Raw genomic sequence first — 24,464 nt, forward strand, 5'->3', positions numbered from 1 at the left:
GTTCACTCACCTGAATTTTATGAAGTGAGAAGTCCCTGTGGATGGGGGGTACAGTGTGTTCACTCACCTGAATTGTATGAAGTGAGAAGTCCCTCTCCTGTTTTGTGAATGGTTGCCTATATCCTACTTCCTCCTCAGCTGTAGGAAATCTCTCCATACCAAACGGTTTGCTTGGTTCTTCACTAGCTGGACCATAACCTGGAAAACAAGATTTTTTACTTCATGTTTATTATATATATTATATATATACATAGGAACATAATGTATAGTTAATTGATTTCTTTGTTAAATAAAAATGTGAAATTAAAAAGGAAATATATCTATAAAAACAAGACATTCGTATATATATATGTTGCGTATGCCGGCCAAACGGCTGGACCGATTGGGCTGAAATTTTTTGTAGACACTCATGGGTGGCCTGGGGGTGTCATAGGCTAAAAAAATTTGAATAAAAAATGCTTTTTGGTAGGTTCTACATCAAAAACTACCATGGCAATTATAATTTATATATTCCCCTGATAGCTAAGGGCCTTACTGGAAAAAATATATTTAAACATGCACAGAGGCTGCCTTTGGACCTATGTTTCTCAAGAAATTTGTCCTAAGTCAAAATCCAATCACCCAGTGTAAATTTAAAACTGATGAGTAAGAGTGTTTTTTCTGAAGTCTCTATTTATATTGGACACCTTTATGATACATTCACAAATTACATTGACTACATTTTTCTGTAAAAAAACTGGATTTATTTCAATTATTGCGTATACAGGGTGAGTCAAAAAAAAGTGTGATTTGCGGCGCATGGTGCAAAATTGTACCTTTTATTGTGCAACTCTTCTGAATGGTGTTTTTCCAATATATTTTGAAAATTTGCAATTTTTTTGGTACACTAATGGCCCAAAAAAAAATCTGCAAACCTTTATTTCATTCAAAATCAAATGTTAAGAAATCAAAAATGTGAAAATAAATTATTTCTATCGAAATCTAAAATTTTAAAAAGATTGGCTCTCAGAATCGAAGATGATTTGCAAAATTGTAATAAGAAAATTCGCAATTTTCAGTTCTGGTCTAATTTTTACGGAAAAATTGTTTTTCAATGGTTCTTAAGGTTTCAACTGAACAGCGTATATTTAATATTTTAGAATATACTAAGAAGGAAGGAACTAGAGAATTTAAATAACTTTTCCTTAAAAATTAGACCAGAACAAAAAATTGCGAATTTTTTATTACAATTTTTTGAATTTTCTGTGATTTTGTGAGTTAATCTTTTAAAAATTTTAGATTTCGATAGAAATAGTTTATATAAACATTTTTGCTTTTCCGAACTTTTGATTTTGAGAGAAAAAAAGATTAGCGGATTCATTTAAGTACCAAAAAAAGTTACAAATATTGAAGAAAAAAAACCATACAGGAGAGTTGCACAAAAAAGATACAATTTTGTACCAATCGCCGCAAATCACACTTTGTTTTGACTCGCTCTGTATATTATATATATATGTATTTCACTATATTAAAGAGAAAAAATGTCTTACTTTTTTTTATTTATTTCTCAATAATCTTGATCTTTAAACTTTAATTTTTGCCCATGCCCATTGTAAAATCTATCTATGTTGGTTTGTTCACGTAAAATTTTAACCAGAAAACTCTGAAATAGGAAGATGACTTTAAAAGTTAGGACTTAACTAGTTCATTGAACAATAGACATAGCAATTGAACAGTGTAAATGGACCCATTTCACTTTAATAGTATATTGCTAAGTTACTTGTAAAAATATTTGCTTTGTAACAAAACGCTTGAGTATTGATATTATGTCATCTTTCTATTCCATTGTTTTCTGGTTATCACTGTATGAAAAATCTAAATTTAGAATTTTCCCTTTCTTTCCCATTTCCCAAGCACAATAATAAAAATTGCATCAGACTCTTAATTAACATTTTTTGGTTTTTTTAATGATAAGAAAGAAAAATAATTCAAAAAAGAATAAATAATCATTTAAACCACCTTGGACAATGTATTTCAATTCAGGTCAATTATTCAATACTGTTTTCGTTGTATCTTTCATTCCTTGATGCTTTTCTTTCATATCATGATTCATGAATTTCCATGAGGGGGGCGGCCCCCCTCCTCCAAGAGCTGGTGGGCCCCCCCCTTTGATCCGCCCCTGGCCAACATTACAGATGTATCAAACAAAAAAGCAAAAAAAACAATTCGAAAATTGCATTTCTACATTAATATTTCTAGGTTTTATTTTTTAAATACTCATAATGTTATCTTAATCGACATAAATAAGCGCCAATGTGCGACATTAGTCCTAAATTCTATTACCTTGAGAATGGTGTATGCTGTAGCAAAAAGAATCTGTTCCCCTAATAGGATGTATAGATCCCAAACCCTAAGGGTTAAGCTGAACGGTAACCTAGAACAAACAATGCAGAGTTAAAATAAATTACATGAGTCTAAATATTAATAATGTTTTATCTGAAAATAGATTATTTCCAATTGTGGTTCACGCAGACTAAGAAGAAAATTGTCGATACTTAGAATTTAGAAGTTTTCTAGAAAAACAGGGACGATCAAATCAAATCAGACTTTTAGGGATGTCCTACATGTACATAATAATAATAGCTTAACATTAGCTCTAAATCCCTTGGTATTATTAAGGTCTCTTAGCTTGACGGTTAAGCACTGTATCAGTCAGGACACCGAGTCTGGAGTGTAGGACTAATATAGTTCTCAGTCCTTCAATCAACTTCATATCCTTATTATTGTAGGTGTGCTGGTCAACCTGCTCCTGTAATATCTGAAGCAGATCCCAAACCTGATTGGACAACCTGTCCCTGACCTCCATCATTGTAGGGTCGGGGTGCCATGAAAACTTTTGAAATGACTTTTCTAATTCTCAAGTATAATGTGGGCTTATGATTCGTAAAGACCTTCCGCGAATAATGTGAAACATGAAAATTTACAAATATGAAACTGCTATCTTAAGGATCAAATTCAATGGACTAAGATTCTTGTCATTACTTCTCGGACATCCGACATTAATGCCAGACCGCCAATCACAGATTCTACTTATCTCAATCGTCATTGTTTAACTATTTGAAATGGAGACAACTTAAAATAACGTCGGCTATATCTTTCGGTTTAAAGGGAAATTTATTTACTTGGATAAATAAATATTTTAAATTGTCAATTGTGTGTAACAAGAATAGGCGTGAACGCAGACGTGCCACCAACATAAATGATTGCATCTACTATCATCAATTTATTAGATATCAATGTTGTTAAAAGTTAAAATAAAAAAATAAATGAAAAAAAATATTTTAAATTAACTATTGACCTTTTTTAAGACACGACACATATAATTTCCCCAAAACAAGATCTGAAGAGAAAAGTCAGTGAATTTTCAATCACGAGTCCGTATTGATTTTAATGTTTTTTTTTGTTTACAATAAAACCAGTTCTTTAGTTATGTAAGTGTTGTAAATGAAATACAACCCTGATCAGAATTCTTAACGCACATTTTTATATTTATTCAGTGAGCTCTATTAGTTACTCTTACCTATCAAGGAAGCACTGGAAAAACCACTTAAATAATTATAAAGTATCTAAAAATATTCAAAATATTAAAAGCATTTGTTAGGGGAAAAGTGTAAAATAGAACTGTCCCATTTTTGATACTTTACCCTGGCAACAATTAATTTGAGCTGATAACTCTTGTATCAAGAACATATCGAGATCAATACTTGATCTTTATCATTTGTAAATCTGCAGATTAATTTGATCTTTATTTGAAATCTGCAGTGTACCCTCAAGCGATAACTGAAATGCACCATATATCCTCAAATTAAAGTGCCCACAGGCAACAGTGCGTATAAAGATTAAACTCAGTCCTGTCTTGTACCTAATGAGCTTGGGAAAGTTAGGAATGAAGAGTCCATGCATCCTGTAGAGGTTTCCAACCATCAGCTTGTGCAGACCCCAGAACGCATCTTCCTCCCTCTCCAGGTACATGAGTAGTAGGGCGGCAACTTGGGACATACCCTGGCAATATCCGACCTAAACATTATTATAGGGATGTTTGGGTGGCAATTTGTGACACACCTTGGCAATATCCGACCTAAACATTATTATAGGGACGATTGGATGGCAATTTTGGACATACCTTAGCAATATCCGACCAAAAAACTATATTAGGGATGTTTGGGTGGCAATTTGGGACATACCTTGGCAATATCCGACCTAAACATTATCATAGGGATGTTTGGGTGGCAATTTGTGACTAACCTTGGCAATATCTGACCTAAACAATATCACTGGGATGTTTGGGTGGCAATTTGTAACATACCCTGGCAATATCCGACCTAAACATTATTATAGGGATGTTTGGGTGGCAATTTATGACACACCTTGGCAATGTCCGACCTAAACAATATCATTGGGATGTTTGGGTGGCAATTTGTAACATACCCTGGCAATATCCGACCTAAACATTATTATAGGGATGTTTGGGTGGCAATTTGGGACATACCTTGACAATATCCGACTTAAACATTATTATAGGAATGCTTGGGTGGCAATTTGTGACATACCTTGGCAATATCTGACCTTAACATTATTATAGGGATGTTTGGGTGGCAATTTGTGACATACCTTGGCAATATCTGACCTTAACATTATTATAGGGATGTTTGGGTGCCAATTTGTGACATACCCTAGCAATATCCGACCTAAGCATTATTATAGGAATGTTTGGGTGGCAATTTAGGACATACCTTGGCAATATCCGACCTAAACATTATTATAGGGATGTTTGGGTGGCAATTTGGGACATACCTTGGCAATATCCGACCTTAACATTATTAAAGGGATGTTTGGGTGGCAATGTGTCACATACCTTGGCAATATCCGACCTTAACATTATTATAGGAATGTTTTGGTGGCTATTTGGGACGATATTTGACCTAAAAAATATCATAGGGAAGACAGGGTGGCAATTTGGGTTAAGCCCTGGCAATATTCGACCTTAACAATATCATAGGAAATAGGGATGTTTGGGTGGCAATTTGAGTCATCCGCCATTACCACATTTTCAATCCACCAACTAAATGAGAAAATCAAACCAAGTTAATTGTTGGAACGACCGAATCTCAAGAAAGTAAATTAGAGATCAGTATTTTATTACCTCTGTGTTGTACATACTGTACGCGGCCAGTACATGAAAAAGAGCTTGTTGTTTCACATTATATCGTTCTCTAAAATATTTAAACTAAATTAGAGACAACAGTTAAAAAGATGGTTCTACCTGAACATACTATGGTTCCTACTATTAAAATATAGATGGTTCTACATGAACATATTATGGTTCCTATAGGTTCTATTAAAATATAGATGGTTCTACCTGAACATACTATGGTTCCTATAGGTTCTATTAAAATATAGATGGTTCTACCTGAACATACTATGGTTCCTATAGGTTCTATTAACATCTAGGTCTATTTGTCGAATATCAGGAGAGTGGTGTCGGGCTTGCTTCTAAAATATATATATTTGTATAAAGTGAATTGGTGAACGATGTAAAAAAAAAATTCGTTTTCCAAGCAAAGCTTTATTTCACATTATCCAAAATCCATTAAAAAATTAGATTGAATTGAATTCTATTAAATTTTAAACTTTTCTTTATAGATCATTAGAGATTTAAAATCTTAAAAAAATTATACTTTTTCTTTTTAATTATATTATTTTAGACTTTGTATTCTGCGAATTTGTGAAACAAAGAAACCAAATTTTCTCTCAATTTTAAAAATTTTAATATTTAGAATCATTTCGTTTCAACATTTCTGATTCTGCTAACCTTCATTCTCTCATAGGTTCCTGGTTGTTCTTGTTTGAGTGAATCTATATCCAGGAGTTTGGCCCAAACTGTTCCTCGCATTCGGAGGGGAACACCCTTCCAAACCCGCCCTACCATTGTATCCCTGCAACCAAATTATGAAAACCAATGGAAACTATTTGATGTCAAAAACGCAAAAGTTTTCATTAATTGTGCACCATGGGCAGTTTAAAAAAGGTCAACTTTTTTCCGCCAAAAAATTCCGAAAACGGGAAAATCTGTGAAAAAGTTTAATAGCATTTGTTAAAAACTGCGCAAGAGAAAGAAGAAATCTATAAAGAAATCTATTTAGCATTTGATACTACATTTAATCTTCAAAATCTCTTACATGATTCTACAAATTATACATTATATAGTCTTTAAGAAATAGCAATCGACTGTAATTTTAGGACAACCATCAAATATTTGGAATTAAAACTCGTTGATATTTAATTGAAATATATATCGACCTTAAGGTAAAGTGAAAACATTTTTTTAAATAATTAAACAATTTAGCTCAAATTTACCTATTCTTAGCTCTCTCCTTGAAATATTTGTCGGGCTCCTTCTTCAGCATGGTGACCCACTTATCCACCCTGTTCATCTCCTTGGCCAGGAGCTTCTGCTCCCTCTCTGTTCTACCCGTGTGGTCAGGTAACCGTTTATCATGGATAAATCCGTACCTGGAGAATAGAAATTTAAATGATTTATTTTAATCACATTGAAAGCAGTGCTTGGGATCATGTAAATAAAAATTTCACACACAGTCTCAATGAGTTAAATTCTTAAAATTGAGTGTTGAATATTCAAAATTAAAACGACCGCCCCCCCCCCCCCAACATAGAAAATTCTTCAAATATTTACCTCTGACAGGTCCATCACCCTGGTATTCCTCCTTGTTTTTACACACACCTCCCCCCCGGCCCCCCCATTGTTTGTTTATTTGTTAGTTTATTTTAATTACCTATCGATAGAATGATAATATTCATATTTTGGATCCTCCCAGTCATCAATCTGTGCTCCCTCCTCTCTCCCTCTATCATACTTCTCTACAATCTCATCCCTCTCCTCCCTCGCCCTCTCCCTCATCTCCACCTCATCCTCACCGTTCATCACACACCCTGCAAACAGAAACTTATTAGGATACACCCTGCAAACAGGGAATTTTTAGAATACACCCTGTCAACAGAATCCTTTCAGGATACACCCTGTAAACACGAACTTGTAAGGATACACCCTGCAAACAAAAACATATAAGGATACACCCTGTGTACGGGAACTTATTAATACGATACACCTTGTAAACAGTAACTTATTAGGATACACCCTGCATACAGGAACTTATTTATGGGATACACCCTGTAAACAGTAACTTGTAAGAATATATCCTTTAAACAGGAGCTTTTCAGGAAACTGAAACACCCCGTAAATAAAGGTACACTTTGAAAAACAGACAGTTTTTAAGATACACCTTGCTAACAGAAACTATTTAGGATACACACTGTAAACACACACTTATGTAAAGCAATCTTTCAACAGAAACAAAATAGTATACACCTTATAGACATCAACACCCTGTAAACAAACACTTTTTGAATACACCCTTTTAACAAACTTTTTATGACATAGCTTCAAGGATACATCCTGTAAACAGAATCTTCTTACGATACATCCTGAACGCAGAAGGTTCTTAGGTTACGTCCTTAGTGGTTTAAATCTCAATATTTTTAATACAAATTACATTTACGCACGTAAAACTAGTAACTTCAACTGAATATTATTTCATAATTTATCAACACTTCACAATCTGTAACATATCAGTTTCACAGATTTAATTCAAATTCATTGTTAACCACAGATTATAAATATACATTGCAGGGGTGTATATTTTCTAACAAAAACTCCCCCCCGTTTGGAAACTCATTTCCCCCAAGAAAATAAATGATTTCCCCCCAGAAAATGACAGTCCTGACACATGATAAATACAATATACATATTACAAACAAAGTACATACAATCATAGATCTGACTGACCCACAATCTAAGTGTGACCTTCAGTACTCTTAAAAATTATGTTTTAAAATGATTATTTGAAAAATATAAAATAAATGAAAATAGCTGCCCTTAAGGATAAAAAACGACACAATCTCGACCATTGTTTAAAGAAAACTTGAGTGAATCCGTGATGGCACTCTTTGATGTAAGTTTCACTCATATATCGGGACTCAGGAACCACTAAAAGAGGTCTACAGAAAACAAAATTAATATCTCCATTATTCTGAAATTATAATCCTCCGTAATATAAAACCTAAAATATTCGTTAACATTTAAAAAAAAATATTCTTAACATCAGCTTTGTGGATTATCTTAACTGAAAATAGAAAGTTAGAACATTAAATGAATTTAATATTTCTGTGACGTTAGTTTAAAGAATAATGACGCGAATGAAAAGCTGAAGGTTTTCGTATTTTTGGCGAACTAACATTTTTTAGAGTTCCTAAGATTGGAATTAAGTATCCAAATAATGTACAACTACTACTAGGGGCCTTCAATTAGAATGTAAGTCTCAAATTATCACTGCCAGGGGTGTATCCAGGATATTGTCCAGGAGAGGGGCTTACACATTTGTTTGCCTTTATTAATATCATTAATAGTATTAATATTACAAGGGATCCATGTTTATTGAGACTCCATGTACCTGGCTAGTGTGAAGTATTAATGTTACACGGGATCAGGAATCCTAGAACAGGGCTGACCCATCTCCTTGCAGTTCTCCTTAGGGTCAACCTGAAAGGATTAAATAAATATATGTAAAAAAAGCGAAAGTTTCAAACTATGTTGAGTGTTGACAATATCGTATAATTTTAGAATAAAATTAAAGGATTAGCACTTTCAAAATTAAACCTAATTTTTGAGCGATGCATTTTATATAATTTATGGGCAAAATGGAAAATGGGATATTCAGTTTTTAAATACTAATCCCGCCACAGGAAAAAAATTGGTTGTTTTCTTTAACCTTCTACAAATATTAGGAGAAAATACTGAAGGTCTAACATCTTCAAATTGAAATGCAAGTCCGGACACTTTCCTTTGAAAAGGGTGCTTAAGATCCGGATTCTGTTGGATCCGCAAGATTTTGGCTTCCTGGATCCGGATCCGCCAAAATATGCGGATCCAAGGGGCAAAATATCAACAAAAAACGGCAAAAAAGAGAGATCATAAAAATTTCCTGATTTCTGAATGGTTCATCAAGTTTGCATAAAAATAAGCGAAAAAATATTACAAAAAATTTGAAAATTCTTCTTTGTTAAAAAAATTCAGTAAATATGGAAATGCGGATCCAGGATCCGGATCCGCATAAAAATTAAATGGATTCTAAGCACTGGAAAAGAAGTCAATACATTCGTTTAGAAATGAAGAGGTAGATTAGTTCTGAGTGTTAACAACAAACTGTCCTCATTGTTCTAAATTATTCTAATTTAATAGTTTGAATAAATAATTAGGCGTAAGGGGAGCATTCATTAATCTTCATTTACCTTAAAAACAGGGGTAAATATTTTCTTAAATAATTTTTGCCCCCGCCCCCGGCACTCCTCTTCTGGGGGTTATCGGGGTATTAGGGGAAATAATTGATTTTTAGAAGAAAAAAAGACAAATATAGAATAAACTTTTTTCAATTCGCCCAAAATCTTCGGAACTCTATAAGATATTTAACACTTCTTACATATTCAATAAAAAAGGTTAAAGAAAACAAACGATTACAATAAATTAGTCAAAAAGTGTTAAAAATAATTTATGGCAAGGTGAATATTCAAAGTATTTAAAATATTTGATAAGCTAAAATTTAAAATCTAAATTATCAAAATATCAATGCTAAAATTTAAATTTTATTCAATACAAATATCACTGCCCTGAAAAAATTTACCAGATGTGCGACCAATTTTTAGGAAGCATTAGGGTAAAAACTAGTTCAAATACGAAATTTTAGCATTTTAAAATAATTTTCCAATGGCCCAGCCATTTAACTGTTTTTCGCCATTTTTGGCTGTTTTCAACCTTTTTTAACCATTCGATCCCGAGAATGGTAGGAAAATTATTTTAAAATACAAAAATTTCGTATTTGAGCTAGTTTTACCCTAATGCTTCCTAAAAATGTGTCGCACATCTGGGAATTTTTTTCAGGGGCCTTTGTATAATAACAAACAAACAATAAAACATTTAGAGTAGCAAATCCCCATTTTTCCAGCAAAGATTAAAATTGATAGATAGCGTGAAATTGTTGTGTACTTAGTGTACTCCAGTCTACTGATCTATAAACATTAAGAGAAGAAAATATATAAAAATCCTCCTTCTATATCAAGTTGTGACGAGGATAGAGAAACACAACCATTCACCGGGTAACTTTAAAGGGTCTGTTAACTCAAAGAGACTGTTAACTCAGAGTCAGAGGGATTAATAATTCAAGGGGAATGTCAACTCAAAGGATGGTTAACTTAATGGGATCGTTAGCTCATAGGGATTTTTCTCAAAGGGATTGTTAACTTCTCAATGACATTTCTAAAACTAAAGGGTCGCTGTTTTAAAAGCATTGTTAACTCAACAGAAATGTTAACTCAAATGGATTGTAAACTAGAAGGGATTGTTAACTCAATGGGAAAAGAGCGTGTGGAGTGTTAAAAGTACATCTAAGCAAATGTGAAATTTTAGTCCCCTTTGTAACTTTTAACTGATAAAATTATATAGAACCTTCTTACTTTTTTCTCTATTTAAAGAAATTTACACTAACAGCCCCCTGTTTAAGATAGAAAATATCTCTCCACTAGTAAAGTAAACGTTAAAAGAAAATCGTTGTGAATTGATGAAAGTATTCAGTAGGGCCTTGATGATAAGAGGTGTCGAGAGGGAGAGAGAGAGAGAGCAGCATTTTTTTTTATTTTTAAGATTTTTAAAAGCGTGACTAGAAAAACAATTATCTCTAATTGAAACTGGATCAGCGAATTTAGCGTTAAGAATATGACCAGAGCAATTTCGGAGACGTCAAGAAAACAAAACAGTTTTCTATATCAATTATGACGTATTCTCATATTTATCAAATATTAAACTATCCGTCACAACTAATCCTCAGATAAAATGAGTGAAGTAGTATTATATACAGTGCTTAGGATCCATTTAATTTTGATGCAGATCCGGACTAACAAAAATTTTCCGTATCCAAATCCGGATTCATCATATTTCTTTAAAATTTACCGATTTTTTTTAACGAAGCAGAATTTTAAAATTTTTCTAATTTTTTCGCTTATTTTTTGCTAAAATTTGATGAACCATTAAGAAATCAGGAAATTTTTATAATTTCTCTTTTATCATTAGTTCAGATTTGGGTTCAGAGTAAAATTTTTTTCTTTCAGTTTTTCGTTGATATTTTGTGGATCCGGATCCGTGGATCCGCATATATTGCGGATCTAACGGATCCAGAAAGCCAATTCTTGCGGATCCAACGGAACCGGATCCTAAGCACTGAAGTTATATTTTTATCTATTTGTCAGTCAACGTAATTTAACGAGGAACTTTTAGAAGACCAAATTGATAAAAGTTCCGGTTCATCAATAATTTTAAAGGGATTGCAAGCGTAATTTCAAGTGACCCCCTAAGCAAAGATGAAAATGACCGATTTACAACGGTGCCCAAACCTTCGCCTAATCATAACCATGGAAGATAACGTCGTTTTTAAATCGAAAAGTGGCTAATTCTTATAATTTCTCTGGTTTTTCTGATACGCAAGAAATGCGCAAGTCACTTTGGCAGAGAAACCCCGAATAAAAATAAACAATTTTCTAAGGCGAAAACACGGAGTTCTAATTCCTACCTGATAATATTTGGGATGAATTTACAATCTACATTGCTCACTTTAGCTCTGAAAGAAATGATTAGACGTTAAAATATTGAATACTCGTCTCACCAGATTCTACAATATTGTGAACTAGAATACACACAGCAGTTCACCAGCAGGTCTTAACGGGGCTGGACACGTAATTTCAAGGTAGATTTTATAAAAGTTCTCAGAATTATATTTGAAGGCTACTGTTGTGAATCGGGCATGCCGCTTTTGAAATGAAAAATCGCTTGAAATTATATATACAGTCCTTTTAATGATAAATATTAACCAAGACGAAACTGTTTTAATCATTAGACCTCTGTGTCCTGTTAATTTTGTGGGAAAACTCTACGTGGTGCTGAAATAAATTCGTCCTAGATATTTATATAATTATACAGATTAGATTCAAGCAAATGTGTTGACTGTGAATTGACTGGTTGAGGGGTAGAAGATCACATTTGTGTTAAAGAAACATTCATGGTTTACATCGAGTTAATGGCTTTGCCGGACCAGGCGGCCAGGTTGGCCTCACGGAACGCCTCTGAGCAGGTAGGATGGGCGTGGCACACTCTGGCAATATCTTCGCAGCTTGCTCCATACTCCATTGCTAGGGCAGCCTGAACAAAATGGTCATTGAACCAGGAAAATATAGTTGTTCTAGTTTTCTCACCAATTTCATGTTGTAGTTTACTTAAAAAAAGACCCGAACAAGTTTTAAATTTATACAAAATTTGTTAACACCATCGCTAAATGCATTCTTTTTCATGCAAATACCAAAGATAAAAGTCCGATACTTTAAAACTTAAAAAAATGTTTTTTCTTCTTCAAAAATAAAAGAATGTTATAATATTATAATTTGACAAATTAGAACAGTTCGGGCCTGGGAAGAACTTACTGAGATGAGTTGTGGTGAAAAGTAATAATAAAGAAAAAAGACGAAGAATCCGAAAAGCCCCCGAAATAGAATCTACAGATCACCACGTGTCCCAATTCAGTTCAACATCGGTCCCAAGCCAACAAACTGTACCCTCTATACAATCTTGCGAGCAGAGTTACCACCGGTGGTTGGCTGGCCAACTGACCCAGTGGAAATATGCGCACCTTGCATGAAAGAGCAAGAGAGGATTTCAAGTTGACTTTGTCATTTTAAAATTTACATTTTCCATAATTTTGTAATTATTTTACCTCGTTAATCATCTCCCCTGCTCCAGGACCAATAATATGAGCTCCTAATAGACGATCTGTTTTCTTATCTCCTAAAACCTTCACGAACCCATCAGTTTCATTGTTGCATTTAGCTCTAAATAGTTTTTCCATTTATAATCATCAGTATAATTGTTACGTTTAGTTCTAAATATTATCGTCATTTTTATTAGTATTACTGTTGCATTTAGCTCTAGATGATATAATCATTATAGGCAGAATCGTCAGTATCTTTGTTACATTTAGCTCTAGATGGTATTCAAATCATTAATATTAAAATAATTGTTATATTTAGCTCTGGATACTGTAATCATTATTATCATCATAATAATTGTTATTCAAGAAAACATTTTTTCGGAACTTTATGTGTCAAGATCAGAGTAAATTCTAAAACGATTTTGAGGCTGGAATGAGTGGGTTGTGGGGTTCATACTAATGGAACTTATTNGCACTTGCTACAAAACCAACCTGCTGTTGGCAGCAAAGGGGAATTTTCCAACAGTGAATTCAACTCCTTCACTTTTCAGATCTTCTTCAGTTTTACCTACCCAAGCAACCTCAGGGTGAGTGTAGATTACCTAAACAAAATTTAAAATAATCAAGAACAAAAATCATTCAAGGGACAGTCGAGTTAATCTTATATGTCCCTATGTTTATAGAGTTGAATGCCCAACATTTAAAAACAACGATATCTATGGAAAAGAAAAATAAATGCCATCATTTTGACAAAGGTTTATGGAGTAGCTTCGAGAATTGGACAACACTTCAAATTGAAAAGTGAAAGGTTAACATCTGATAACAACCACCCTTCTCCCGTCAACATAAATAAATTATTACTCACAAATTTATATCTTTAACTTACGGAGGGAACACAGTTGTAATCTATATGTACTGCTCCTCCCACCATTCCTTCTGCACACAGAATACCTTCATCTTCAGCCTTGTGTGCAAGCATAGGTCCCTGACAATCAATCAATTACAAATTATTTCATCTATAGCTTGTTTAATGGTTTGTCCGTTTGAATCCAATCAACGTCAAGTCAGGGCCAAGATTTTGCAAATCACACGGCCCAATGTAATGTTTATAGCTGGTCAAAAACTGAAATATTTTGCCTAGAAAAATTTCGATTCAAACTTATTTTTGGGTATCCATCATAAAAATCCGCGAACATTTTAGTTTTACTAGTACAAAAAAGATATAGAGACAGAAAGTTTAGTTGCTGATAATTCTTAATAAATATTTATCATTGAATTGTTTCGTGATTTATTTTATTTTAATATCTTAATTTCTTTTATTACGTGCGTTTCTTTCAAAAATTCTAAAATAATGTGAAAATGACTACTCTAACACAAGATGCAAATAAAATTATAATTAGAAAATTAGTTTTAGACAATGCTTAATTTTCGCCAGCACAGTGACGAAGTTTTATATTTTGATATTAAATACGTAATTACGTATTGTGCTCTTGAAAGAGAGGAATGTTTGCTTTTATGAAGAAGAGTTGTGAGAAAAGCCTTCAAAACATACTTTTTCAACTTAACTTGCTTCAAAACATTTAATCTTAATATCAAAGAAAAAAGGTTTGTCGGTTGCCGCTTTTTTGAATAATACAAGCAACTGATTTTCCCCCCCCTAACACAGAGGTTCACATATGAGGAAAAATTAAAAACATTGATAAATACAACATCTAAATATACATTTGTCTATCTCTTACATTTACATAGCAAACATTTAAAAGTGCCCTGATTTACCAGTTTAAAATAAAACTACCTGAATACAATCACCGATTGCGAAAATGTTTGGGAGTACTGTTTGAAACCTAAAAAGATTAAATTAAAATTAAACAAAATAGCTTTTCTTTATGTTAAAAAAAGAATGANGAAATATCATCAAAAATAAAATTAAATACCCCAGTGGTTTACCTGAGTTCCTAGTCTACTCCAGACAGATCCAAGTTCTACTCCAATAACTCCAGCACCAATAATTATCATCTTCTCAGGAACCTAACAATATATTAACAATCATCACAAAGTTACACCAGACTCTCGTGATTTTGTTCAACCTGCCAAATGCCGTGGTTAAGCCCTATTCATAGTTGGTGTTCAACTTGCCTAAATTGACGATCAACCGCCAAATATTGGTGATCTCTGACTTAGTTTTTGTTCAAACTGCCTAATATTGGTGATCAACATAACTATGGATGGTGTTCAACCTGCCTAAAATAGTTGATCAACCTAACTTTGCTATTGTTTAACCTGCCTAATATTGGTGTTCAACCTGCCTATTATTGGTGATCAACCTGGTTCGTTGTTCTTCAACCTGCCTATTGTTGGTGTTCAATCTTCCTAATATTGGAGATCAACCTACCTAATCTTAGAGATAAACTTAACTTTGTTGCTTTTTAAACATAAAATATTGGTTCAAAATGCCTAATATTGATGATGAACCTGACAATAGTTGATGTTCAACCTGCCTATTAATGGCGATCTTACAGACTCTGGTTGGTGTTCAAACTGCCTAATTTTGGTGATCAACCTAACTTTGTTGTTAAAACTTCCTATTGTTAGTGATCAATCTGACTATGGTTTATGTTCAACCTGTCTAATTTTGGTGATCAACCTAACTTTGTTGTTGTTCAACCTCCCTAATATTGGTGATCAACCAGACTAAGGTTATTGTTCAACCAGCCTACCTTCTTAAGGCTGAGTGCTCCGGTGGAGGATACAATGGTCTCCTCATCGATCTCTATTCCAGGGAAAGGTGTAACCTCGGATCCTAGGAGTAGAATATACAAAACTACGTTAAAGGATTAAGGACATATCATTAAGAAATTAAGTCCACTGGAAAAAACTCTTTAAATTGGTTTAAATCAGTGTTTCTGATCCGCATCCACTGTATCCGCAACATTTAAAATCCCAGGATCCCGATCCAGGTAAAATATTTACAACGTCTTCAAAGGAGGAGAAGGATATAGAAGTTATTATCTCAGATTCTCTTAACCTTCTTCTCAATGTGCAGTTGCAGCTAGAAAGGCTAACCAGGTTCTGGGACAAATGTCAAGATCATTCCATTACAGGGACAGGTTCACTTGGATCAAATTGTACAAGGTGTATGTTCGACCCCACCTTGAGTATGCAGTGCAAGCATGGTCCCCATGGACACAAGAAGATATTAATCTACTGGAGAATGTGCAACGCAGAGCTCTAAGAATGACGTCAGGTCTGGCAGGTCAAACATATGAGGAAAGATTGATTGAGGTTGGTTTGACCTCTCTAGAGGCCAGACGACTTCGTGGTGATTTAATACAGACCTGGAAAATTCTACATGGATATGATAATGTTAATGAATCTTCTTGGTTCAGCAGAACATGCGAGACAGCGAATAGACTGACAATCCAATCCAATTGCAGTTTCAATTTAAATGTAAAGCAATTCAATTCTAACATAAGAAAAAACTCTTTTTCTGTGAGAGTGATAAACCCATGGAGCAGTTTGCCAGACTATATTGAAGAGTCTAAAACCTTAAACATTTTCAAGAACAGTTACGATGATCATGTGAAAAATGTCGAGCATATAGTGAAAAATATCAAGTTTAAGAAGCGCTTTTTATTACCAAAAATGGTATCTAAGCGAAACCAGAACAATATAACAATAAAAAAGGAGTTTCGCTTGATTGGGACCTTTTTTGGATTTATTTTCTCGTAAATGTTAGCAACTTTAAACATTTTTTTATATTTATGAGATGGAATAGAATATGATAATTCGATTGCAATTTTCACAGGACGGGTTTAGGTTCGAGGCTCGCATCAAAACTGAAATGGTTCCATTGCATTGGCTTTTTAAACATTTATAGATCTAATACCGTCTACAATAGCTATACAATAAATCAAATCAAATCAAATCATGAGTGTTAGGGAAAGCAAATAATAGTGGGGTTAATATCAAAGAAAAATAAAGGGCACGGGGAATATGGGTTGTCAACTCTCAAAGATCTCAAATGATGTTAGGTACTTTCTTAAAGAATTTTTCCCAATTGGCAACTTCCCAAGGGCATATTTCGAAGTGGCAACTTCCCAAGTGTGCAATTTCCCAAACAACAACTTCCCAAGAATATCCTAGCCGCAACGCATGACCCCCCCCCCTTCTGTTCTAGCCGCTAAATAATGAGAATAGTAATGAAATTCCTGCTAATTTTAATACAACATTATTAGTTTTGTACCTGTTGCGATCATAATATTTTTAGTGTTAACAACCTCTTTAACAGATCCGTCGTCGTTCAGAACAGAAACCTAGAAAGAATTAAGTTTGTCTACTATAAAACAGATTACGGGGGGATATTGTCATACCCCTTCCCTTCCCCCCTTCTTAAATATTATTTTTTTGCTAATTAAAATCTGGATTAGATGGATTAATACATCAAAGAAATCGTAAAATTAACATTTCTGAAACTGCTTTGTCATGCTCTCTAAGATAGCGAAATATTTAATGAATTGAGAAAGAAGATAAAAGAGAGCTTTCAAAAATTAGATAAGAAAAACAAACTAATTTAGTTTTCATTTTTCAGAGACCGAACTTAAAGAATTGGAGAGGTCTCTGAAATACCGAACGCCGGTTCAAATCATGAATAACCGATTCAAATACTCATGTATCTTCAACATTGAATCAGTGATTCAAGATATAAAACGGCGTTAGGTAGCCCCAATGCCAGCCTTAAAGTTGGGTTGATTTTTTTTATCAAATTGGATTTTCACAAGTAAAATTTAAGGCGTGTAGTTTAACTTTGGTAATCAAACTATGCACTGGAAATCAAATGTACCGTACACCGCCTGTTCTGCCACACCCTATTTGAAAATTTTAAAAGTCGGTAAATATCAAAAGGAAAAGATAATAAAAATTTTCTGTAAATAAAATTTTTATTTTGACCGAAAAAAGTCGACACAAAAAATTTAATTAAAAATACAATCAATTCTTTATAAGTTAGTTGCTTTTTTAACTGGTTTTAAGTTTAATATTGAAAATGCGGTATAACGTATGTTTCATAAATAGATGTGTTTAAGGATTTTAACCGAAAATTCACTAAAAATATGACTAGAATTCAATTTCAGATATCTTTCAAAACCGTTAACAGTCCCTTAAATATTTACCTGGTTGGGTCCTGTGATCTTGCCGTGTCCCTGGAGGTGTCCAACCTTGTTTCCCTTAAACAACATGGCAATCCCTCCGGTCAGTTGACCAACAGCTTTGCTCTTCTCCCCCATCATGGTCTCAAGGTTGAGGTTGACATCAGACACCTCGATCCCGCGCTTAGCCAAGTCCCCAGATTTGGCCATGTGGTAGTAGTGGGAGTTATTCAACAGGGCCTAGGGAGTAGGGATATTTAACAGGGGTTTGAAAAATCATTCCTTTCCCCTGAGTTTCCCCCCATTTATTAAGAAGTTTCTTAGCTTAATTGGAGGAAAAAATTATATTTAGGGGGAATAAATAAATTTGGAAGGAAAAAGTTTCAAAAAGGATGAAAAAACTAGACTTGTGATTTTTCCCAATACAATTTTTCATTTTTTTTCGGATTTTCCCCCGATTCATCAAAAATTATGTCCCCTCGAGCATTTCTTAAAATCATACGCAATAGACCACTAAAAAAACAATAGGACTATTAACCACAACCATTTAATGGCATATTACGATGAAGTCATAACTTGAAATCCGTAAACCTCCCCCTTTCTCTAACCCGTTCCAAATTAGCACGAAGCGCGCACATATTTTACCAAAATTCCCCTTTAAATGTTTCACAATGCGTCAATAATGAAACATAATTAAAGTAAAATTCCTTACCTTTGATGGAATACATCCAACATTGAGACAAGTTCCTCCAAGGGTGGCATTCTTCTCAACACACACAGTTTTCATGCCCAGCTGGGCAGCCTACACTTATACATTATCCATCATATTCATGTACAGAGGTAGAAAGCAAGACCCCCTATCCGGAATGTATATTTTCCAGAAAAATCTCCCACCCACCTGCTATGAATTTTTTTCTCTCGCTAAAATGGGGAAATAAAATTAATTGTAGGGGGAAATAATTGAATTTTCGGGGGAAAAATTCAAACAAGATGAAAAAAAAACTTGCCTTTTAAATTCCAATTTTCCATTGGTTTCCTCAAATTCTTNTTTATCATCTCCAAATCAAGGCTTTAAGACCGGCTCAAATAAGAGATCCATGTTTTGAAGTAAAAGCTCTGGATCCGGATCGACCAAAATAAAGAAGAAACACAAATATGAAGTGTTGACTAAAGAGAGATTGGTAAAGCTGAACACATTTTGCTCTCTCAATGGTCAAATAATCCATAACTATTAATAAACTGGATCCGGATCAACATACAAATGGAATGGATCCTGATGCTGGGAAGGGCTTATTTTCCGTTCTATTAAATCCCTTCAAGCTCATTAGTATCCAAACCAGTGATCCTTCAAACTTGAAAGTTCCATCTGTAAATACCGGAATTTTTTGATGTGTTAATATGTGAAAAATGTAAAGAACCTGAACATTTTCAAGAATAAACTGGATGAATGGCTAAACTACTGAATGGGAAACATAGACTGAAAAACTGAAATGGTTCCATTGCATTAACAGGAACACGTCCTCTGTTATCCCTCTCTATCCCTAGTTCCTCTAGTCCAAGATTATGAGTATAAGGTCGTCTTCCAACACACACCAGGAGAACATCTGCTTCCATCTCCTCTACCTTCCCATCCTTTACTCCTTCTACACTCACCTTCACCTTACCTCCTTCCTTCACAGCTCCTGTAACCTAGCACACACAAAATATTAAACAGATTGTCAATTCCAGTTCAAATTATAGTTCGTTGGAAGATTGCAATAAATTATAAGAATCCAGAATTTGTTCCAACTTTAATTGGAATGTACTGGGATCAGATTTTATAAATAGAGAAAAAAAGTTCAACCCCATATCTCATGTGGCTGGTTCAAATTGAAGGAAAGTGGTTCAACCAATTGAACATAAAACTAACTCTTGTTTGCATTTTGTTTATAAAAAATGAAGCTAACAACTTCGAAACTCTAATATCAATACCTTTGTATTTAGCTTGAATTTAAGTCCCTGTTTCGCCATAATTCTCTGGAAGGATTTGCTCACGTCAGCATCAATACCCATACCTCCAACATGTCCAAGGAACTCAACAGCTGTAACCTAAACAAGATAAATGCATCGGTGCTTTTACCCCCTACCCTTTTATCTCAAAACCAAAAACCATTAGAAAACATTTTTCAAATTGCCCTCCACTAAATGTAATTGTGTTTAGGCACAAATATAAGGTGTAGCCTGCCCTTTAGTTTTCAATAAGAACTTTTTCATACCGGTCACCCAAAGACTTTGTTAGAATTTTGCTATAAATGGATAAATGACAGTCCTAAAAAGTCCCAGTAAGACGCAGTAGGTCTATTCAAAATAATACACATTGCACTAATTACAGTATAATGGTTTTAACCCAGGGCTCCAAAAATCGTATACTAGGACGGACCCCGTGAAATTATCATTATTAAAAAAGAGTATTTAAACATTCAATGCTATCGAGATAATAGTTAAAACCATCTTCCTATATTTAACCATGTTTGTAAAGCAATAGACGTAGTTATCATTATCATATAAAAAATTTAATAATGAAGGCTACACCCTGCAATAACCACCCTACGACTCCCATCTCGGTTCTATTAAATTTTTCTCAATAAAACAATACCTGAAGGGCGACAACACAATGGTTGTTAGATCCGTTGGGCTTAGCCACAAGCCTTAGAGCCTTTCCCAAACTTGACTGCATTATTCTCTGAAAAGAATTGATCACATTCACTTGTTATGCATGGCCGACGCCGGTTTCATATTAATTTCTACGCATCGGTTAAATTCATTTTTAAAAATATACTATCATTTCTAATCCAATTTACTAGTTCTTATTAATAACTTGTTATGTGACAATACTTTTGTAATGGACAATTGTGGCCATGTTTGATTCTTAAAAATTTTGTCTGAAATTCAGCTGTTTTCACTGGAAACTTGCCATACGAACCAGTTCCATACTTGCTAGCAGACCCTCACACAAAACCTTAAGATTTTACAACTAACTCTAACATAAAATCAGAACCGGTAAACATCTTAATTAAATGTCGTCGTTTTAAAAAAAGTTTTCAATGATGAGTGCTATGCAAACCGAACTATAGAATAACTGGGAGAACCCGACCTACTGATTATTTGAATAAATAATCTTTTATTAATTTAATGTTATTAACGGGAAATGATTGAACATTGAAATCTCATCTTTCCAACTCTTGACAATTAAATCAAGGTTAAATTTGGGATTTTTTATTTTGAATAAAGGTTTTTTATAGGAGTTTTTTCCGTATAATCGTGTTCATAAACCCCATGGGAATTCTACAGAAGTCCCACGAGTCCCACGAAACATGACAGTTGATAAATAGTTATAAATGTCGTCTTTCATATACTGCATTAATAGATTTTTAAGGTTTTTTTTTTAAAAATCTTATGCTTAAATATTTTACTTTGAAATCAATTTTACCATAACACGACTCCCGTATTATATTTTGTCTTTGGTATCAAACAACTTAACAAATTATGGAAAGCATTCAATTAACATTCACCAACTGTCATGTTTCGTGCAACTTCTATATTTTATTTTATAATGGATGTGGAGATATGGTATAAACTACACAAATATCTGTCAAAAGCGAAGATTTTTACGCGTTTTAAAGTTACTTTTTTCTCTTTTGAAAACGGCTCCGATCCCTAGCAAATAGATTTCGAGTTTTTTTATCTTAAATGGGGGGAACGATGATAAACAAGACAAATGTTTGCGCTTTATGAGATCTTTGTAAACATACAGGGAAGGTGGAAAGAAAAGTTTTCAGTGAAACGCAAGAAATACATTGTAACATTTCCGTTAATTAAATACTGATTTATTCAATATCACTGTAAAATTACAATTAAAAACCAATAATTATACACCTGGGGCTAGGCAACATATTTCTCTATTTATTAGATATGTAAATAGACTTCGAGTCAATAATTATGAAGCTAAATTCTGCTAGTAATATAGTAATATAGTAATAGGAAACTCCAATTGAGTAATAGAAGACGATATTTTAACTTGGTTTAAGTGACATTTTACTCGAAGTGGACCACGTCTAAAAACGTCTAAAAACGTCTAAAAACGTCTAAAAACGTTGACTATCCGTTAAACGAAGAAAACAAAAAAATTAGCAAAAACAGAGGAAATGGAAGAAATGAAAGATTTTATTAAAACTCTAATCTTTACTTTGAAGATAATTATATAATATTAAATGATAAAAGTTATGGCAATATCACTAGGCTCTAGAAATTACTTTAATTGCATTTAACCTCCAGGAGGAAGCAAGGAGGTGGGATATAGAACATTATGCACACAACATCCTATTTTTAGTCCGTTATATATATTAAATAATAAAATATTCATTGAGAACGGAACTTATTGTTAAAATAGATAAAAATAGATTATCGGTTATCATTTGATATTTAAACTATAGGTATTTACGGAATCTCCAACCAAACTAAAAGCTATCATCCTTCTGCAGGAACTACGGAGAACGCCAATCACCAAGATCATGGCAAGATCTCAAGGATTAAGTAAAACGCTTTAAAAACTAGGAAATTGAGATTTTTCCTCCAGTTTTCTAACTGGAGGGATTTATATCATACGCCCAGGTGGAAGAGTGATCACTTTAGTTATTCTTGATTCCCCTAGGTGTCTCCCCTGATCTTCCTGAATGCGAAGGTAGAGTATGTAAGCTTGGATGAAGCTGCTGTGGATTTGGTAATGATATGGGAGATGGTAACTTGATATTTTCTTTTGGATTGTCGTCTTCATTTGTTAATTTGTTAAAGCACATGTTTAATAATATATCACGGGATTTTAGGTCTAAATTCGTAGCGTTAATATCCTTACTTCGATTTTCTGTTGTATATGATTCAAAATCCCAAATTCGAGTTTAACACATGAGAGTTGCTCAAGGCGATGATTCTAAAGCGGTTACCAGCCCTCTGACCTCGAACCGAATATACCGGCAAGAGATCGTCGATGATTGCCGGATGGAATCGCACTGTTGGATGGCCGGCCATGGCCGGCGATGATGTTCGTCAGTTGCAATCTTTCTGCCAGTTCTGGTTGTTCGGCTGTCTGCCGTTAACGCCGTTACGAGATGAAGGATCAACGGATCCAGATCGTCTGAAGGTTGCTCCTCCGCGGGGAATCCCACCTCTAAACATGCAATTATTATTGTTCATCATGTTCGTGTTCGTGTTCATGTTTGTGTTCATGTTCAGGTTCATGTTCATGTATATTTTCATGTTCATGTTCATGTTCATAATAATTTCTGTTTTTTTTAATGTCCGTCAATAATAATTATGATATTTTAGATTTTTATTTCGTCGAGCTTCTTTATTCTATTTAAATAAGTAATAATCGTATCGCCTTTTAATGACAAAATGACAGAATACCTCGGTGCTGGAAGTCGAGAAGCACTGGGTCTGGCTAGTCCAGTAGGCCGTGCAATACCACTTGTTTTCCGAACCGGTTCTGGTTTCACAAAAACCGGTTCCTCGTTTGGCCTGCTAGTTGGTACCCTGACAGGGGCCCGTAAGTTGGTGGCTGACACTCGAGCAGAACCTAAGGGCCCTAAAAAACGTGTTTTTTTTCAAAATCATAAAATGATTCAAAGATTTAAAAAAAGTTTCAGAAATCATGAAAATTATTGGGGATTTATATCCCATTCCAAGATTCAAGAAATATATGAAAAGTAGCAACGCGTCTGTAAAATAAGTACCTATCCTACCCCGACAAAAGAGCCACTTTTTTATAAATGGGTCCCAAATGGTCCAAAACGGATTTTTTACTAAAGCACTTTTGCTCTAAGAGCACTCAAAGTGGGTCAAGAGCCACTTTGAAAAGTGGCTCGCGCGGAGATGTTAATTTTGATTTTTAACACACTTAAAATATTCAAATAAATTTGAAAAATTTTACGTAACCCAGGGGCACCTAGACAGTGGTCCTCAAAAAAATTTGGACCTCTAAGTTGACCGGCGCGCGGGTGGTACCCAAAAAACATCAATATTTTTTTTAGTATCTTAATTTGCGGCATGAAGACGACCTCTACTCAAAATGTCACATGAGTTTAAAGTTATAGCCAGTAAAATAATGAGTATTTATTCTTTTGGGTGTGCACCTAAAGCACAAAAAATGCGGCCTCCAGAGCCTCGGGAGCCGTTAAGAGCCACTTTGAAAATTTCCCCGGACCAAAGAGCCATTTTTTTTTGGAAATGGGTCCCAAATGGTCCAAAACGGATTTCTTACCAAAGGCGATTTTGCTCTAAGGGCACTCCAAGTGGGTGAAGAGCCACCGGCTCTTTGGTTAAATTTAAATATTGATTGATCGATTGAGTTGGTTTACGTTAGGTT

General features: G+C 34.1%; 3 protein-coding genes across 4 annotated transcripts in view; all 3 read right to left on the minus strand.

The window, feature by feature from the left end:
- Positions 1-8,656, minus strand: part of LOC111703378 (uncharacterized) — a 19,795-nt gene extending 11,139 nt beyond the window's left edge. Inside the window, exons 1-10 of the mRNA XM_023475302.1 lie at positions 8,568-8,656; positions 6,834-6,990; positions 6,397-6,552; positions 5,852-5,975; positions 5,450-5,532; positions 5,183-5,252; positions 3,807-4,056; positions 3,560-3,593; positions 2,258-2,413; positions 68-218 (exon numbers count right to left, since the gene is read on the minus strand). Coding sequence (XP_023331070.1) covers positions 68-218; positions 2,258-2,413; positions 3,560-3,593; positions 3,807-4,056; positions 5,183-5,252; positions 5,450-5,532; positions 5,852-5,975; positions 6,397-6,552; positions 6,834-6,982 — 1,173 coding nt within the window. The 5' untranslated portion in view covers positions 6,983-6,990; positions 8,568-8,656. The remainder of the gene's footprint in view (positions 1-67; positions 219-2,257; positions 2,414-3,559; positions 3,594-3,806; positions 4,057-5,182; positions 5,253-5,449; positions 5,533-5,851; positions 5,976-6,396; positions 6,553-6,833; positions 6,991-8,567) is intronic.
- Positions 8,657-11,779: 3,123 nt separating this feature from the next.
- Positions 11,780-20,780, minus strand: LOC111703379 (dihydrolipoyl dehydrogenase, mitochondrial). The gene is made up of 13 exons (XM_023475303.1): positions 20,700-20,780; positions 20,036-20,152; positions 19,574-19,753; positions 18,777-18,866; positions 18,089-18,304; positions 17,164-17,233; positions 15,638-15,720; positions 14,868-14,948; positions 14,716-14,766; positions 13,807-13,905; positions 13,413-13,522; positions 12,927-13,041; positions 11,780-12,358 (listed from the first exon to the last, which is right to left on the minus strand). Exons 1-13 carry the CDS (start codon positions 20,778-20,780, stop codon positions 12,224-12,226), a joined length of 1,428 nt encoding a protein of 475 aa, XP_023331071.1. The 3' UTR covers positions 11,780-12,223.
- Positions 20,781-21,908: 1,128 nt separating this feature from the next.
- The window catches only part of LOC111703384 (uncharacterized), a 30,072-nt gene continuing 27,516 nt past the window's right edge, over positions 21,909-24,464 (minus strand). For both annotated transcript variants that reach the window (XM_023475309.1, XM_023475308.1), the window contains exons 17-18: positions 23,507-23,684; positions 21,909-23,267 (exon numbers count right to left, since the gene is read on the minus strand). In XM_023475309.1, the coding sequence (XP_023331077.1) occupies positions 23,147-23,267; positions 23,507-23,684 (299 nt within the window). In that variant the 3' untranslated portion in view covers positions 21,909-23,146. The remainder of the gene's footprint in view (positions 23,268-23,506; positions 23,685-24,464) is intronic.

This window comes from Eurytemora carolleeae, unplaced genomic scaffold (genome assembly GCF_000591075.1).
Source record: "Eurytemora carolleeae unplaced genomic scaffold, Eaff_2.0 scaffold539, whole genome shotgun sequence".
Classification (NCBI taxonomy): domain Eukaryota; kingdom Metazoa; phylum Arthropoda; class Copepoda; order Calanoida; family Temoridae; genus Eurytemora; species Eurytemora carolleeae.